The following is a 19,338-nucleotide window of genomic DNA, read 5'->3' as shown; positions in this document are numbered from 1 at the left end:
TGCGGAAATGTGGAGTGCATGGCGTGGCAGGAAACTGCAGGCGACGCCGAGGGCACGAATCCCGGGCCAGGGTCCTGGGCATAGGCGATACAGCAAGCACCGCCGCAAACACCGCAAACAACTGCCGAGTGCGGCCAGGCTAGACCCTCATACGCAGAGTGTTTTGGAAAACTTCCAATCGGAACAAAATTGGCTGTCGAGGACTTGCGACAGTTACGGTTCTATGCGAATACTGAATCAAGGCTTTGGTGCCACTAGGCCGACCGGCGCCGAGGGAGAGAAAGCCCTGCTGAGACCATCTGCATTTGCGTGCAGCGATCCTCTTATGTTTAACCGTAAACGCGTACGGTTGCAAACTGAGGCTCCAACGTAACAACCTGCCATTTTTGTTGGACATCTGTTGAAGCCACGTGAGCGGACGATAATCTGTAATGAAAATGAATTCTGCTCCAGCCAAATAACAGGAAAGTTTTTCTACAGCCCAAACGAGGCACGCGCATTCCTTTTCTATGGTACTGTAAGCTTGTTCACGAGCAGACAGCTTTCGGCTGGCATACAAAATGGGATGCTCATGCCCGTGCTCGTCTTCCTGACTCAAAACTACACCTATCCCCTTTTCGCTTGCGTCACACTGCACAAGAAAAAGTTTCGAGTGGTCTGGGCTCGCCAGGACGGGCTTTGCGGTGAGAGCTACCTTCAAAGAATTAAAGGCCGCTTGTTTTGCTTCGTCCCATTGCACACGTGTAGGAGCGTCTTTTTTCAGCGAATCTGTAAGGGGGCTAGCAACCTGCGAGAAACACTTGATATAGTGTTGGTAGTAGCCTACCATCCCTAAGAAAGTACGGAGCTCAGTTTTCGTTTTCGGCTGAGGGAATTCCTTGATTGGCAGAACCTTTAAATCAAGTGGACTTCGATGTCCTTGACCTAATCTGTGACCTAGGTAGCAAACTTCTGAGCGACCTAACTTGCACTTCTGGGCTTTTAAAGTTAGGCCAGCCTCGCCAAGGAGACTTAGAACCTCCTGCAAATGGTTCACATGCTCCGGCCAAGTATTTGAGAATACTGCGATGTCGTCGAGATACGGTAGTGCGAATGCCTCCGCTCCAGCTAGCACTTGATCCATGAGTCTCGAAAAGGCGAAGGGGGCATTTTTAAGACCGAAGGGAAGAACCAAAGGCCGGAACGTGCCGAAAGGCGTCACGAAGGCAGCCAATTCACTCGCTCTGTTAGCGGCACTTGCCAGTACCCCCGCACTAAATCGAGCGTAGAGATAAACTTAGCTTTGCTCACCTTTTCAAGGCAGTCTTCTATGTGCGGTAAGGGATACACTTTGGTAACAGTTACAGAGTTAAGCTTACGGTAATCGATACACGGCCGCGGTTCTTTACCGTTAGCTTCTACAATTATCATTGGGGACATGAAGCTTCCTTCACCTCGTTCGGCCACTTTAAGCTCTAGCATTTGATCAACTGCCTCCCTCATCAATTTTTCATGGCGCGGTGAACATCTGTAAGCTTTACATCTCCTGTTGTGCAACGTTGGGTTGTTCGCTTCTGGTGTAAGCTCAATATCATGAGTCGTCAGAGTGGTACGACCGGGTACCTTTGAGAACACGTGTCTGTGCTCAGCTATCAAATTTGTTAAATCGTCAAGCTGGCTTTCACTTAGAGCAGCACTGTCTGCTGTCAAATTAAGGATTTCATCCACAGAAAAACAAGTCATGTCACGGGGAATGTCAGGAAGTTCAGCTTCTACTTCTTCAGGTTGATTTAACACCAAATTCACAACCGGCACACGTTCTACATAGGGCTTCATGAGGTTGCTGTGATAGATACGTATTTATTTCCTACGACCTGGCAGTTTAACAACGTAAGTTGTGTCTGAAAGTTTGTGTTGTATCGTACCGGGGCCTTCCCAGTGTACCTCCAACTTGTTAGCTTTAGAAGTACGCAACATGAGCACCTTCTGCCCTTCGTGAAACTGGCGCACACTGCTGTTTTTGTCGTAGCGTTTTTTTGCTTTTGTCTGAGCTTCAAGCATATTAGCTTCCACTAGAGCCTGCGTGTCGTATAGGCGCTGCAGTAGGTTGCAAACGTACTCGACCACAGTCGGGTCGCTACCCTTCTCTTCCCAGTTTTCACGAACTAGCCTAAGCGGGGAGCGCAGCGCCCTCCCGTACACGAGCTCCGCTGGGCTAAAACCTGTCGATTCATGTGCCACCGAACGTAAGGCAAAAAGCATAGCTGGTAACGCGGCGTCCCATTCTTTTTTTTTTTCTCATAGCACAAAGCCCGCAATACCCGCTTCATTACAGAATGAACCCTCTCTACACTGTTGCTTTGCGGATGTTGAATAGAACTGTGGTGTATCTTGATACCGCACCTGTTAAGAAAGGTCGTTGTTAACTCGCTCGTGAAGACACTGCCGAGATCCGACTGTGTTTCACTCGGAAAACCCACGCGGGAAAATATCAAAAGGAGGGCGTCTACTATTTCTGCTGATGCAAGACAGCGCAGCGGCATTGCCTCAGGAAATTTAGTTGCAGGGCACACCATCGTTAAAAGATATTTATATCCCGACTTCGTCACTGGCAAGGGCCCCACAATGTCCACTACGACTCGACGAAACGGCTCAGTAATAATAGGAACTGCAGTCATAGGGGCCTTGTGTTTCTCGTGTGGTATCCCAGTTCGCTGACAAACGTCACAACTACGAACAAACTCCTCCACATCTTTAAAACAGCCTGGCCAGTAATACTCACTTAGCAGCCTCGCTTTTGTCTTGGTAATTCCGAGATGACCAGACCAGCCTGCCCGATGGGAAAGTTCCAGTATGTTCTCGCGGTACTTTAGAGGGACCACGATTTGGTCAGCGCTTGCGCCTTTCTTGCCCCGAAAGTCGCGGTACAAAACGCCATTTCTTTCATGGAACGAGCCACTGCCTGCACCTTGCTTAGCGACGCTTTGACGGCATTTTGTCAAGGTTAAATCCGTTTTCTGTTCTTCGATCAACGTGGCTTTGTCGACGGTAGATAACGCCTGAAAATCGCAACTCGTGGGTGGAATGAAACACGGTGCCTGTTCGCCTTCCTCGTGGGCGGATTCATGCGTGTCTGAGCTTGCCTCATCGCCATTATCTGATTGACCCCGTTTTTGATCCTCGGCACTGACAACGCGTGACGACGGCTCTTGGTGAGCGGCAGTTTCTTTCGCCATCGACCTCGTGACAACCATTACAGGGTTCATATCAAGTGTTACGCCTGCATTCAGCAATTCGTTTGCCGTTCTGTTTGATAGCAAATATGGACACTGAGGCATTACGTTATCCGAGACAGCTGCTTCGGTCTTAATTTCACCGAACGCCCCTTTCAATGTTACGTTTGCTACTGGCAAGCTCAGGGTGCCTTCTTCCAAGGCTTGCCTTAAGCACACGTAATCACCTGTGAAGTCACCAGAATTTACTAGGGAAGAGTGCACCACGTCATACGTTGCACCTGTGTCGCGCAAGACCTTACATTCTCGGCCGTTAACTTCCATGTCATGTAGGTAAGGTTGCAGCAAATCTTCGCCCTGCCCCATAACGAACTGTATCGGCGATACCTTTGGAACGCGACACCCCGCAGCTACGTGTCCTGGTTTCTGGCATTTGAAGCACACGATAGGCTTCCGCGCCTCAAAAGATTGGTTTAACTGTGAATCCAAAGATTCCTGCTTTGTGGTATTGTTATCTTTCTTCTCAGATTTTCTAAATTCCTTCTGCTCTGCTGTAGAGCCTCGTGCGCCTCGCATGTTTCTTTCTGCGTCAAAAGAACGGCGTTTTGCGCAGTAGTAATCTGCATACTCTGCTGCCTTGCGGGCCGTCCTCACATCTGGCTTATCGAGAATCCATTCCATCAGTTTTTCAGGAAGCGTCGAGCAAAATTGCTCTAGGCAGATTTCCTCAAACATTTTTGCCTTGTCCTCGAACGCGTCAGCACCTTTTAGCCAATTTTCTTGGAAGCTTGCTAGCCTGTACGCGAACTCTGAGTAGCTTTCGTTCGGCTTCTTAACCGATTTCCTAAACTTAAGCCAGAAAGCTTCAGGCGACAACTTGTACTTTGCTAACAAGGCCCTTTTTACGTCCTGGTAACATTCCGCTTCTTCGGCATTTAACCTAGCTAGAATTTCTGCGGCTTCCGCCGGCAACAAACTCAGAAGTCTTTGAGGCCAGGACGTCAGCTCAAAGCCCATTCTTGTGCAAGTGCGCTCAAAGTTTGTCAAAAAGAGCCCCAATTCACTACCAATAACAAAAGGCTGAAGAAAACCTCTCATGTCATAATTGACGGCTCTCGGCTCTGCCTCAGTGGTCAGAGACCGCTTTAGCTGCTCCAATTGGCATTGTTTTAGTTCCTCCTCTCTTTCTCTCACTTTGCGTTTCCTCTGCACTTCATCAACTGCTTCAGCAATTTCGTCGGCACTCGCCCCGCAGGCTGAAATTTTGCCCACAATTTCGGGTTTCCGAATAGCTTTGCTAAGCTCTAAGCCGAGCTCGTCTGCTACGGCCAACAAATCTACCTTTAGCAAGTTATTCAAATCCATGTTCACTACCGTAACTGTGACAAAAGTCCTCTAAGCCGCCTTTCCTATTTCCCTGACTGGAAATTATAACACTCGGCGTACCAGAGTACAAAGCCAAAGCCTCACCGACTGCTGCCGCAGCGCTCCCGGGGGTCCGCCATTTCACCGCTGCCACCAGCTGTTACGTTTTGCCGAGTTCGGTTCCAAGCCGGGAGAAGAAGACGCCGGGAGAAGGAAGAACGTAGTTTTAATGCGGCATGCTTGCCGAAAGAAGGTGTACAAAAGAAGCCGCCAACGGCGTGATCCGCAGTCCTTTATAAAGGAACGCCGTGATCAAAGGGCGAGGGAAAACATCAGCGCACATGCGCGAAACAGATTATCGTCCGGAACAGATGAGCCAGACTTGGGCGCCGGCTGATAAGCGGTGCGCAACGCAACACAATTGATAAATAACTGATGCAATGCATATAAGCTCGCAGTTAACGTACGTACGTGCCAATCGCGCTGCAGCGCGCGCTCGTGCACTGCTCGCTTGATGTAGCTTTTAATGACAGCGCTCGAACATCGATGTGCTGTAATCAATACTACCTTGCTGTGCTGCCTCAACGTGCTGGTTTGAGGTCAAGGATGAGCACATTCAACTCTCTAACCTGTGCTGCTGGTAGTGGGGTAGTGAATTGTCACCGAATCAGCCCGACCATTTGTGGTCATTTGCACACACGTGGTCACTTCACCACTTCGCATCGGTCGAATTGTTGATTGTCGCTGTGGCCGGGTCTCGAATCGTGAATCACCAGCCATGCCTGCTGCTATGTCAGTCTTCGCTTACCCAGCGCGACGAACTGTAGTTATCCAGCGCGCCCGACGCTCCGCAGCGTGAGGCCTTGAAGGAAAACGGTAGAATCTGATGTTGGGATTCAGGTCTTCTTGTTCATGGCAGCCCACGACGCAGCAGTAACGATGGTGACGCTTTTTCGAGGCTGAGCTAGGTCTCTCCGGATCGGCGTCGCCGATGTCTTCTGCTTCCAGCATTACGTCCCACGGCACACGGGGAGTCCATTTTCGTAAAACTATAGGCTGCGGCCAGCTCGCAGCCTGGTCGCCATGGTCTGTGAGAAGTGACGAGCCTTTTCGCACTCGAAACAGGGCAGAAAAAAGTGCGAATCGACGCAAAACGCGGGCTAGAAACGTGCTTCGCCACAGCCAGGGCTCAATACTATCCAAGCTGGTACTACCCAGATGACGTTTTTCGCCGCCACCAGGCGCCGCTACTATACCTCAAACTCTCGAGTGAAGCCAAACAGGACGGTCGTGGCCATGGAGGAAGGTCGTGACCGAGTGGAGCTCAGCACAGCAGGTTCAGTGAATAAGTTCAATTTTTGTTTATTCTTATTTGGTTGATGGAAGTGTTAGAGTACCCGAGCTATCTATCTATATATATATATATATATATATATATATATATATATTGTTTTTCATGCTTTTTTAGTTTCTTGGTTAGTTTGGTAGGACGTTAGTAGGCAGCGAATAGTTCAATTTTTTTTTTTTTTTGGAAGCGGGTTGTGGCGCACGTGTTGCATGGTGAAAGAAGTGTAAAGCGGCAGTTTTAAACCGCGTTAGGGAAGCTAGCGGAGGTAGCCGGATAGCGAGTTTGCCGTACGGCTTACCGTGGGGCTTTGTTCAGATATTTTGGTGGGCTTTCTCGTTAGGTGGACGGGTGGACAATGGTGCGGCAGGCTAGGAAGGACAGGGGTGATGACGAGCTGGTGCAGTGCGAGGAGTGCAAACGTTGGTGTTATTTGGACGAGACGCACTTCGCCAGTTTAGCCGACGCTGAGGAGGCTAGCTTCGCGTGCAGGTCGATCGTGTGAAGGATCTAAGGGAGCTGTGCGGCGGATGGAAGGGGAATGGGCAGCCAGTGTGGAAGAGCTCAAAGGGGAGCTGAAGGTGGAGCGAGAGCGGCGAATTGAGCTCGAAACTCGGATCGGCGAGTTGCTTCACAGGGAGGGGGCCGAGGCCGTCCTGGTAAAGCGAATAGCTGGCGAGCTACAAGAAGAACGGGAAAAGCGGGCCGTGCTGGAAGAGCGGGTGGAGGCGCTAATGGTACAGGCGGCGCGTAATCCCGGGTCAGCTCAGGCGGGCGGCGGGGACAGCGCGGAGACTCAGGCAGAGGCATGCCATGAGAGCAGGGAGGGACGCCTAGGGGCCGTTGAACAGCAGGCGAGAGCCGGCGGTAACACGGCGGTTCCACAACTCTACAGCGAGGTAGTGCGGCAGGCTTCGGGTGGGAAGGGACGAACGGCAGGGAGCACATCGTCACGTGTCAGTGGCGCACGGCGGGTGGAGAACCAGCTAGCGCGAACTGGAGGACGACAATCGCAGGCGGGAGGCAAACGTGTAGAGCGAAGGGTCCTAGTGGTGGGGGACTCCAACGTAGCTAGAGTTAAGGAGGGCGTCCTTACAACAGTGAAGGCAGACGGGCGGGTGAGGGTGGAGGCCCAGTCAGGGAAGTGCATGGTTGACGCAATGGCAAAAGCTCAGAAGGTGGTATCAGACAACCTCGAGCGTGAACATCTGGTCGTTATCCATGCTGGTCTCAACGATGTGCTGAAGGGAAGAAGCCAGAACCTAAACGGACAGTTAGAGGTTGGGTTGCGAAAACTCAGAGAAACCTCTGCGAATGTGCATGTGACCATATGCACAATCCCACATGTCCGGGGCCAGGCTAGCGGGATGGAATGGAGGGTGCTTGAGGCTAACCGGGTCATTAGGGGTCTGAGCAGACCACTTGGGTACGGCACAATGGAGGTAAACCGGGAAGTGTACGAGTCTGGCTCCCACCCTTTTGCACAGGATGGCATTCACTACAGTGGTGCCACGGGCGGGAGCGTAGGTAGTAGGATAGGGCGCCAAGCTACGGCTTTTTTGGGGGGACCCAGAGCCCTAAGACCACCAGTGTAGACGAAGACGGACCCAGAGAGGCTCCAAGATTCAAGAAACGTAGAATCGGTAGAAGAAATAGACGTAAGCACCAGGGGCAAGGTCATTCTGACATAGGGTACATTAACAAGCAAGGTGGCAGGAATAGGCTGAAGTGGGAGGAGATAGACGAGCAACTAAGGCAAGAAAAGCTGATGGTATACGGGTTTGTGGAGACACATCTTAGGGACATGGAGCAACCTCCCTGTAATCCTGACTATGCATGGGAATATTGCAATAGAACAGAGGGCAGCAGGAAAGGGGGTGGAATTGGTGCATTCATTCATAAAAGTATGAACTGGCAAAGGGTCAAACAGGAATGCAAGGAGCATTTATGGCAAAAAGGGAAAGTTGCAGGAGAGCAGACACTCCTTGGCTTTGTATACCTGTGGACAGGAGCAAATGCCAAAGAGGAAAACAAAAAAATGCTGGAATGCATATCAGGTGACATTAATGAGCTAGGAGAAGGGTGCAAGATTATTATACTAGGAGATATGAACGCACACATAGAAGACATGGACGGGTACACAGACTCAACAGGCAACATGTTGCTGGATATGTGTGAAATGCATGACTTAGTTGTATGCAACAGTACTGAGAAGTGTGAAGGGCACATAACATGGGAGGTAGGGAGCCTGCAGTCGACGATAGATTATGCACTAATGTCACATAGGATGCACGATAGGCTAAATGTAATGAGCATAGATGAATATGGCTCCAGAAGTCTAGGTAGCAGGCGCGTAGCCAGGGGGGGGGCTGATGGGGCTTCAGCCCCCCCCGAAATTTTTTCATGCGGGCATGCACCACCGACCAAAACTACCACCGACGCCGGCAATCATTCTGGATTTTGTCTACAATGTCTTTTTCACGCTCGAAAAGACATTTCGGCGCGAACATTGCGAACTGGGGCTGGATTTCGTGACAACGCCCTTGCACCTGGAGTCACGTAACGCAAGGAGCCCCATCCGAGCACAAACTTTCAACGGCTTTTCGATAGCGAGCGGGCGCGTTGCGGCATCTCGCAGCGGCCGCGGAATATACGGAGCGCATGGATTTCAATTACGAAACTTTATGGGTATAAAGTTCTCATAAACTTTTGACGCGAAAGGTGCGCTGACATTTACAAAGGCATGCTTTAAAAGATTTTCAATTCTAGAACTTTATGGGGTTAATGTTCTTATAAACTTGGGCCAACATGCGCGCACTGGAACGCTCGTGCCCAAGCCGTTCCATAAATGGAAGCGCGCGCTCGCAATCTCCCACACACACGAAAATACTACATATCACCGTGACTGTCAGCTAGCAGCTGATAATTTTCTGCAAACATTTTCAGGAAGCGTGCCCAATGTGATTGATCAGCTGGACCAGAGCAGGCAAAGTAAAATATGAGAAAACAGAAGAAAGTAAACGGCCTATTATTGAGATTTTTTTTTTTTTTTTTTGCGGGCGACAAGGTCTGGCTCTCCGTGGCCACAGGGACAGGGGCCCTATGGATTTAAGCAGTGCCCCTGCTGAAAATACAGGCATTTTCAGAGTGCTTCTTTGCATGCGAGCTGATTGTGGAGATACATATCTGAAGAACCATTTGGAAAGTTGACCCAGTAATGCCTTGTATTTAAGCACAGACGCACAAAAGCAAATTATAGAAATTTGTGGTGACATTATCAAAGAAAGCCTAGATTCAAAAGCAGGCTGCTTCTCCATACTTCCTGACGAAATGCGGCATCGCTGGAATCGAACAGCCTACTAGGTTCTGCAAGGTACCTAAACAAGTATGCCATCGACATCAAGGGAGTGTTTTAGGTTTTAGCACTGGAATAGATGCCCATATCTCATTGCGACAGCAGGTTCTATGTAAATGTGTAAATACTGCTGCAGCTTCTAGTCACCCTTCCAGTGACCACTGCCAGCGCAGAGAGAATATTTTTTTAACAAGAGTTTACTAAAAAACTACTTGCGCTCTACAATGTCTGCGGAACGCATGGTTAGGCTGGCGCTTCTATACAGCCACAGAGACGTCGGCATCAACGTGTCCGAAGTCATTGACCACTTCGCTCAACTTTCCCGTCGAGAGAAGTTTGTCCTTTAGATAGCGAAGCAGCAAAAATCAATGCAAGTAAAAAGCACTGTTGCTTCAGGTCCATAAGTTCTTAATTATGAAAACGTATGACCGTTCATTCGCTTTTAAAACCGCAGAAATTTTCGTCGTTTATTCTAGCAGTTAGCATCATGATAACAATTATCACGCGAATACAAAAATTACGAGAATACCGATAACCAATTTTGACCGACCTTGCTCATTGAAAGCCCGGCCTATGGCACGTGGCGTTCGCCAAAAACACACTCGGATATTGGGTAGTTCAACTTACCGCATCATCTGTGGCCTTCGTTTGTCCTTTTCTTTCATTTTCAGCTACCTGCTTTTATTTCTTTTTGATACGAAGGAATACCCTCCTTTAATTTTGGGTGCAGAATTATTGTTGGCGTTGTGCAGGCAGTTAAATTACACATTTTCGTACTGATCTATGCATTATTCCTCTATTATTCTACCCACATGGCGCTGTCGCGACCGCTGCATGGCCCAAGTACGTATCACGATTTCTGCGATCATAGTTATATTCTTGCCTAGATCATCTGTCTTTCTGTGCGCAAAGTTTACTATCTGTGACTGAGCAACATGTTTATTTGTCTTCTTTGACGCATTATATGCAGTGACGTTTGCTTAAATACGTAGATTTATTGGAGACTCATACGTATTTTTAAATATCTTATTGCGAGGTTTTGTGTATACAAGCAGCGAACTTTGTTTCCAGCGACTCTTTTTTTTTGCCCTTTAGCGAGTTGTATCTTCGCATTTGTATATTCCATTCTATCTTCGCAATTTCTAATATATAATTTGCAGAACTCCCACATTTTATTTGTACTCACTGCTGCGAGTATTATCTCGGTGTAATTACAATACACGACGAGTTACAGCTGCTCCTGTGCAATCGATTGCAACGAGGGATAGTTTCATTGAGGTTTCTTCCTGGCCGTTGCATATGTAGAAAAATCTAAACAAGGTTATTGAATGACAAAGATTCATCAAAATATTTGTCCTCAACTTCTTCATTTCATCGCCTTTACGTTTTTAATATAAGCTGCATGCACTGCTTTGCTGGTTTCGAACTGATATTGACCCTTTTCGCGGCGATCCCGTGGGCGCTGCCATATTTGATCACGTGGTGACGCGTCCATTGCTTGCCTCAACTGCCTCCGCTGCCTCCTTGTTTACAATGGAAGTGTATGACGCCGGCGCGGCTTAGAAAACCTCTGTTTTCGGAGATATCAAAGACGGTGACTAGATGGACGACACGAAGGTTTGATCACAGCTTCATAGAACATGCAAAAGCGCTTTCGGAGCTGATTAAGCTATGTCCAAATAGCATAAGCAGCGTATATGGTGCTTGTTCTAAAAGCTGGGTTAAATATGTATTCCAAGCTGTCCGATTATGAATTCAGTCAGGATTAGTATGTTTTGCTCTTTGTTCTTTATTCGGCAAATATTTTGAAGCAGTGGCTTGTCAGTTTCTGACTCAGCGAAGTTCCTCGGTGTGGCCACTATCTGATTCAAATAGCATAAGCAGCGTATATGGTGCTTGTTCTAAAAGCTGGGTTAAATATGTATTCCAAGCTGTCCGATTATGAATTCAGTCAGGATTAGTATGTTTTGCTCTTTGTTCTTTATTCGGCAAATATTTTGAAGCAGTGGCTTGTCAGTTTCTGACTCAGCGAAGTTCCTCGGTGTGGCCACTATCTGATTATTTTCTGCCTAATCACTCGCGGGTGTGCTCAGTTCCGAATCCGATAGATTTGTTCTTGCTGCGCACAAGGCTCGAAACGTAGCTGTTTTGTACGTTGTAATACCTTGTAGCAAATATATATTACAGCTAGTAACTTGCTTACTCTTGTGGACCATCACGAAACATTCAGCTTCGACCATTGGTGCGCCATAGGTGTAGTCCGTCATTTATTGTGTGTATACAGTGCGCATATAATCAAGTGTGAGTCCATTCACTCATTCTTGATACGTCGGCGATAGAGTGGGCGTAAGTTTTCCTGTCATTTGGACAGATGTGTATTGATAACGTGCGCGAAACTTATTATGACAGGAAGCGGCGCTACTCCCTTTGTGATTGTTTAACGAGTGGTACTCATTCTTGCTGACGTTCTGGGGATGAAGCCCTTTCTTTGAAGGTTAGCGATACAAGGCTGGAGGATGAGCAAATTTCTGCATCCTCGAGGAAAGCCGTACATCACGAAGTGCCGGTAACACGTTCGGACAGTTGCAGCAGCGGTCCGCGAACTTCGCCACACAGATTCATTCTATTCCTTAACATGCCAGTGACTATTTTTGCAGCCAACTACTGCACACGTCTTCAATCCACATTATTCAATCTAGCATGATTGGAGCACAGTGTGTTAGCGAAAACTCAGTTGCATTTCCGACAGCTGATCGCACAGAAGCAAGGTAGAAGCGGTAATGGTTTCGTATTCGTGCGCGGTCGCTGAGGAGAGGTATTGCGCACCGCCGTGAGCGCCATCTCGTTTCTCTAAAACAAACTGCTTCGCGAAAAGGGTCAATAGTTCTAAAGTTCATGTGATGTTTATATTACTTATTAATTAGACAAAAAAAAAACGCGGAAGCATTGATATCAGTTATTTCTGCCACAATTTTTGGGGCATACGAATTTCTTCTTTTATGACAACATACATATTTTAATGGACAGTGCATAGCGCTCAATAATTCGTTTGCAGCATCTAATATACAATGGAATTGGCAATGAAGTTATTATTCATGCATTTGATCCCTCGACAAATTCTATAAGGAGGAGGCCGCGCTGCAACCTGAGCCCCCCCCGAACAAAATTTCTGGCTACGCCACTGCTAGGTAGTGATCACAAACGTATTAAGGTGAGTTTTAGAAGGGAAATGAAAGTAGGTAGGAGGCAAGATGAACAACCAGGTGGGATATTTTACTCGGAAAAGCAGCTTGAAATAGCAACCCAGCAAATTGAGGAAGTAATTTCAGAGGATACAAAAACAGAATGGACATATGCAAATTTAACAGGACTATTTGAGCTAGAGCTTACTAAGGTACGAGTCAGGACAAAAGGGAACAGAAGACGTAAACCCAAGAGCTGGTGGGATGAGGAGGTTAAGAAGGCCATAGAGAAACGTCAGGAAGCATCCAGGGAACACAGATATTCAAAGCAGAGGGGTGAACCAGAAGCTGATGTAGGCAGAAAATGGAATAACTTCTTAAACTGTAGAAGGGAAGTGTAGTGTCCATGCATAGCACCTTTTGTAATGTAGGAAGGCAACCCTGGTAGAGAGCAGGAGAGCTTCCAAGATGGCTGCGATGTAGCGCAAATAAACCCGTGTGCTTTCCCGACACAATCGTTCGTAATCAGTCTTATCACTCCAACTACGGCACGTTACAATGGCGACGAGGATGCGTCTGAACTACGTGAAGGCTGCCAAGCAACTATTTTAAACGGAACGAAGATATCAGCACACATCGACCGAACTTCTACTTTGCGGTATGGCGCACAGCATGCTTCCCTCGTTTCCTTTCTTCGACGCGCGTGCCACTGACGCCAACAACGTTGGCACCGAATGGTTGAAGTGGGTGAAACGCTTCGAAAACTTCATCGTAGCCTGCGGCATCACAGCCGACGCCCGGAAGACGGCCCTACTACTACACTATGTGGGTGAAGAAGTTTATGACATTTACTGTTCGCTACCTGATTCTCCTGCAGCCGCAACTGCGTCTACCGTTTCAAGCACCGATGGCTCCAGCAACGCAACGCCTCTCTACACCGCAGCACGCAAGAAGCTCGATGGCTATTTCGCACCACGAGTGAACACTACCTTCGAGATTTACCGCTTCCGTCAAGCCAAGCAAATGGAAAACGAATCACTCGACGCGTTCTACGCCAGACTACGACAGCTAGTTAAGCACTGTGCTTTCGCCGATGCCGAAACCGAAATCAAGAATCAAATCCTCCTGTCTACAGTGTCAACACGTCTACGCCGGTATGCCATGCAGCATGACCTCGACTTGCAAGGAATTCTCAAACAAGGCAGGTTGTTTGAAGAGGTCGAGCACAACATCTCTGTGATCGAGCAAGAACGTCAGCAGTACAAAGAAAACTCAGCGTCAGCATCTACACTTACAGTGAACTCCAAGCGCACCTCGCGACCTCATCAACCGAAGTACCACGGGAAAGCGCCATCACGGCCTCGCGAGCCTCCGCGCCATCAAAGGACAGACGCAACATGCTACAACTGCGGAAAATCATGGCCTCATAGTGAGGGACGCTCCAGTTGCCCCGCTCTTGGCAAACAGTGTAATGCTTGTCGCAAAACTGGACACTTTGCTAGTGTGTGTCGTTCAACACGCAAAACCGTGCATGCAGTCGTGCGGGAAAGCAGCCCTGACAGTGATGAACACGTTTTCATGACTTCCTCTCACTGTCGCCCAATCACGGCCTCTCCCCAGGTGGATCTCAAACTCGATGGTGAGACCGTCCGTTTTACCATTGACACTGGTGCTACCGTGTCTGTCATCGGTTCGAATAGCTTGAAAAAGCGTTTGAGCATGGAAACGCTGTCCAAGACGTCCAAGAAAGTATTTGCTTATGGCGCAAATTCTCCTTTACCGCTACTCGGAAAGTTAGACGTTCTCATCACATACAAGAACAGCAGCAGCCATGAAACTGTCTATGTTGTGTCCGGAGACTGTACCCCACTACTTAGTTTCTCTGCAGCTCCCGTCTAGGACTAGTCCAGATCACGTACAGTGTGGGAGAGGTGCCAAACAGACTGGATCCGAGAGTGGCCTACCCAGACCTTTTCAAGGGAGTGGGCTGTCTAAAGGACTTCCAAGTACACCTCCATGTTGACCCCCTTGTTCAACCAGTAGCACAACCTCACAGACGCATCCCCTTCTCCATGCGAAAGCCACTGGAAGAAGAGCTTGAAAGGCTACAGTCCCTCGGCATAATTGAAAAGACTGAAGGACCAACCCCTTGGGTATCTCCAATCGTGGCAGTACCGAAACCACATGACCCCGAGCATATTCGAATGTGTGTCGACATGCGCTGTGCTAACCAAGCCATCCAGCGTGAGAGACATGTCACACCGACAGTGGACGACATCCTTGTTGCTTTGAATGGATCCATCTTATTCTCTAAACTTGATCTGAAAGATGGATACCACCAACTAGAACTTGATGCATCATCTCGTGTGATCACCACATTCTCTACACATGCTGGACTCTTCCGATACAAGAGACTCAACTTCGGAATCAACTCAGCAGCCGAAGTGTTCCAGGACACCATCCGTCAGGTTCTAACCAACATCCCCAACGTGCTCAACGTAAGCGATGACATATTGGTGTATGGAAAGACTGAGAAAGAGCATGCTGAAGCTTTGAAGGCGACACTGGAATGTCTACTTGCAAGTGGCCTCACATTGAACGTCAAGAAATGCAAATTCTACCAACAGGAACTTACCTTTTTCGGGCATGTGTTCTCAAGCAAAGGTGTACAACCAGACCCCACTAAGGTGTCTGCAGTAATCGGTGCCTCACCACCCACCAGTGCCAGTGAAGTGAAATCTCTCCTTGGTCTTGTTAACTACTGTGGTCGGTTCATACCGAATCTGGCCCACCTCACCCAACCACTCAGGAAACTCGCAGCCAAAGGAGAGGACTGGTGTTGGACAGACATACAGCAAGATGCCCTGGACGAACTGAAGAGAAAGCTTTCTGAGGCCACAGCTCTTGCCTACTTTGACCCAGGAAAGGACATCACACTCATTGTAGATGCTGCTCCTCATGGCCTAGGTGCCATTCTCACGCAGACATCCGGAAGTGAAACCAGGGTGGTTGCATATGGGAGTCGTGCCCTTTCTCCTGTGGAGGCACGCTACTCTCAAATTGAAAGGGAAATGCTGGCTGTAGTGTGGGGAATTGAGCACTTTCACATCTACCTGTATGGGACAGCATTCCACCTACTGACGGACCACAAGCCTTTGGTCAGTATTCTCAGCAACCCCCGCTCCCTGCCTTCAGCACGGCTAGAGCGTTTGGCACTTCGAATTCAACAATACACCTTTGAAGTGCAACACACTAGTGGTTCAAGCAACCCATCTGACTACTTGTCCCGCCACCCAGTAAACTCCACAGAACCATTTCGGCGCATGGAGTCTGTCGCTGAGCAGTATGTGAACTTCATCGTGCCTCACAGCCTACCTCGTGCCATGACCATAAAGGAGGTAACCGAAGCGACGTTAGCTGACCCGGTGATCAACTCACTCAAGCAAGCCCTAAAGCAACCCCAGAAAGGCAAACATTGGAAGAACACAACTCTACAGCCTTTCTCTCGCGTTGCGACAGAACTGTCAGTCTCCAAAGAAGGCCTTGTGTTAAGAGGCACGCGGATAGTACTGCCAGCACAACTTCACACAAAGGCGGTGCACCTTGCACATCGAGGCCACCAAGGCATTGTCAAGACAAAACAGCTGTTGCGTGAGAAGGTGTGGTTCCCAGGGATAGACACTCTAGTGGACCAGACAGTTAAGAGCTGCCTGGCATGCCAAACTAACACACCGGTACACCATCGAGACCCTTTGCCAATTCAGGAGCTTCCTCAAGGCCCGTGGACAGAACTGTCGTTAGATTTTGCTGGCCCTTTCCCTGATGGCAAGTATGCCATGGTAGTTGTGGATGATTTCTCCAAGTACCCAGTCGTTAGCATCTTACACACTCTTGCAGCACCTACAGTCATCAAGCAACTGCGCACTATATTCGCTCAGTTCGGCTGTCCGGAAATTGTAGTCAGACAATGGCCCACCCTTTCAGAGTGAGGGTTTTGCAGAGTTGGCTAGCGAGCTTAGATTCAAGCATCACCGCATCACTCCACGGTGGCCAGAGGCTAACGGGGAAGCCGAACGATTCATGCGCACCCTCAAGAAGTCGATACTCGCAAGTCGTGTCAGCCACTTGGATTGGACCAATGAGCTTCAGTCATTCCTCCTGGCTTACAGGTCCACACCCCATGGTCCCACAGGAAAGTCTCCGTTTGAACTTCTATTTGGGAGACCCATGAGGAATCTTCTACCGACACTTGCTGCTGATACTCAGAACTCAGCTCACTCTGAGGCGAGACAGAATGACACCCAAAGAAAAGCATACAACAAGCAGTACGTCGATTCTCGGAGACACACCAGTCACAACCAGCTGCATGTTGGACAACAAGTCCTCTGCAAACAAGAGAGGTCAAACAAGTTCTCGTCTTACTATGACCCCCACCCATACACAATCACCAAAGTCACTGGCTCCAAAATCACAGCGTCCAGAGATGGAGTGTCGATTTGTCGCAACTCTAGCTTCTTCAAAGATGCGAGCACAGTTCAAATGGAACGACACCAGGACCAGCCCGACATGCCAGATCTGGACGATGCAGCTGTGCCAAGTAACTGTGACCCTCCAAGCCACCGCACAGCTACTTCTGGTGAAGCTCCACCAGTAACTACCAAGACCGCCTCACAGCGTTACCCCCAACGAACAAGGCAACGACCTGAGCGCCTGAAAGACTATGTGTGAACAAAAGTGCATTTTTCTTTTTCTACTATGTATTTGAATAAAACTGAATTTTCCTTCCCTGAGGGGATGATGTAGTGTCCATGCATAGCACCTTTTGTAATGTAGGAAGGCAACCCTGGTAGAGAGCAGGAGAGCTTCCAAGATGGCTGCGATGTAGCGCAAATAAACCCGTGTGCTTTCCCGACACAATCGTTCGTAATCAGTCTTATCACTCCAACTACGGCACGTTACAAGGAAGCATCCAATTTTATCAATGAGAAGATCAGAAGAAAGGGGAGCCAATGGTTGTCAGAAGTAAACAAAAAAAATGTGGTTGATCCCTCTTATATAGGAATCGGTATAGAACACGAAAGTGAAACGTGTCTTCACAGAAGTAGTGTAATGTTTATTGCACATTGATATATAATGTCTATTGGTGTTTTGTGGCTAAAGCGCCCTTAGGCGTTGATGCACCCACGCTGACGCCTGGTGGCACGTCTCCTCCATCACGACTACCAACGTCGATGACCATGAGCAACCGTCGTGCATATGGAAGCTGCACTACGCTGCACACGCTAGCACAACGCGAAAGACGAAGCACGTAACTGACACACTAATACAACGCGCAAGACAAAGCACGTAACTGAATCGTCACCGAGTCAAATCAGCGCGTCGTAATTGCAGCCTCCGCGATCAACTTCAGAAACATTTTCAGAGCTAATTGCGGAGGCCACGCTCCGCTGTGCTGAGTACGGTGAACGCCACCTAGGTGGCGTTGGTAGTGCTTCTTGATGCCAGCGTCCCTTCGAATGCTGGCATCGAGGCGTCGTAGTGCTGAGACCACCGAAGCGTTCACTGTCGGTGCGCGTTAGTGTCATAATGCAGTACTTCTCTTTTCTGCTCGTAGGCGGCGGCACCGCCCCGAGCAAGAGCGCGGGTACACGGAGGAGTGTTAGATATATAAGGCGCGTCTGTGTAGCTCTCTGCAAATGCGTTTGTGGCGCAATGGGTTAAACGCTCGGCGATCTATCGTCGCGGACCGAGAGGTCGTGGGTTCGATTTCCAAATTTTGCATGTTTGTGGAACTTTTTCTTCTGGTTTCTTTCTTTGTATTATGTTCTATGACGTATTTCCGTGACGTATTTCCGTGACGGAAATACGTCAGTGAAGTCTTGGTGGACCCCGGCATAAAACACTTTCGTGTTAAAAGGATAGAAAAGCAGCGAAGAAATTTTGGAAACATCTCAACTCCTTGAGTAATAAGACTAGCCTAGAGCAGAGGTTTATAGTTACAGCTCAAGGTGTTCGACTAGAGGGAGATGAGGCAATGGAACATATAAGAACAATGATGGCAGAAAAATTTAAAGAACGAAACATAGCATGTGCTCAATCAGGTGAGGATGGACTAGTCAGTGCAGTGGCTCCACTGGCACAAAGCGAGTGGGAAAGGGCAGAGAAGAGGGTTCCTAGTAGCACGTCGACAGGTCCTGATGGCATCCCAATTATGTTGATAAAGACATTGGGCCCAAAATCTAAGAAAGCATTAAGAGAGGCAGTGAGCAAAATGATAATGGACGGTAAAGCCCCCGACGGGTGGAGACTGAGCAGGATGAGCATGATATATAAGGGAAAGGGGGACAAAGCCGACATAAACAACTACCGTCCCATAACAGTGACATCAGTGGTTTACAGGGTGGTGATGCAGATTATAAAGGACAGACTGCAGGCATGGGTGGAGAGCGAGGAGGTGCTGGGGGAACTACAAAATGGGTTCCGAAAACAAAGAAGGTTAGAAGATAATCTGTTCTCATTGACACAGTGTATTGAAATAGCAGAAAAGGAACACAGGCCCCTATGGCTTGCCTTTCTGGATATCAAGGGAGCTTATGACAGTGTAATCCAAAAGGATTTGTGGGACATACTGGGCACTCTAGAGGTGGAAGATGGAGTAAGAAATCTTTTAAAAGATATCTATAAAAGTAACAAGGTGCTTATAAAATGGGAAAACAAGGTATCTGGGCCTATAGAGATACAGCAGGGGCTTAGGCAGGGGTGCCCTCTGTCACCTCTGTTGTTCATGCTGTATTTACAAGGATTAGAGAAAAAATTAGAGAGGAGCGGACTTGGCTTCAACCTTTCCTATTTCAACCAAGGAGAATGGATTAAACAGTC

The 19,338-nt window shown here is 48.4% G+C and overlaps 2 protein-coding genes across 2 annotated transcripts in view; one reads left to right on the top strand and one right to left on the bottom strand.

Annotated features, from left to right (window-relative positions):
- LOC125947269 (uncharacterized) overlaps nucleotides 1-19,338 on the bottom strand; it is a 280,283-nt gene that overhangs the window by 178,920 nt on the left and 82,025 nt on the right. The gene's annotated exons all lie outside the window — the stretch shown is intronic.
- Nucleotides 12,939-14,358, top strand: LOC125947074 (uncharacterized). The gene has a single exon (XM_049671407.1). It carries the CDS (start codon nucleotides 13,120-13,122, stop codon nucleotides 14,356-14,358), a length of 1,239 nt encoding a protein of 412 aa, XP_049527364.1. The 5' UTR covers nucleotides 12,939-13,119.

Source organism: Dermacentor silvarum, chromosome 7, assembly GCF_013339745.2.
Source record: "Dermacentor silvarum isolate Dsil-2018 chromosome 7, BIME_Dsil_1.4, whole genome shotgun sequence".
Taxonomy (NCBI): domain Eukaryota; kingdom Metazoa; phylum Arthropoda; class Arachnida; order Ixodida; family Ixodidae; genus Dermacentor; species Dermacentor silvarum.
This window is presented reverse-complemented; position numbering and strand designations above follow the sequence as displayed.

What these genes read in the sequence shown, in the direction of transcription:
- LOC125947074 (XM_049671407.1), top strand. Translation starts at nt 13,120, where the DNA reads ATGGCGCACAGCATGCTTCCCTCGTTTCCTTTCTTCGACGCGCGTGCC.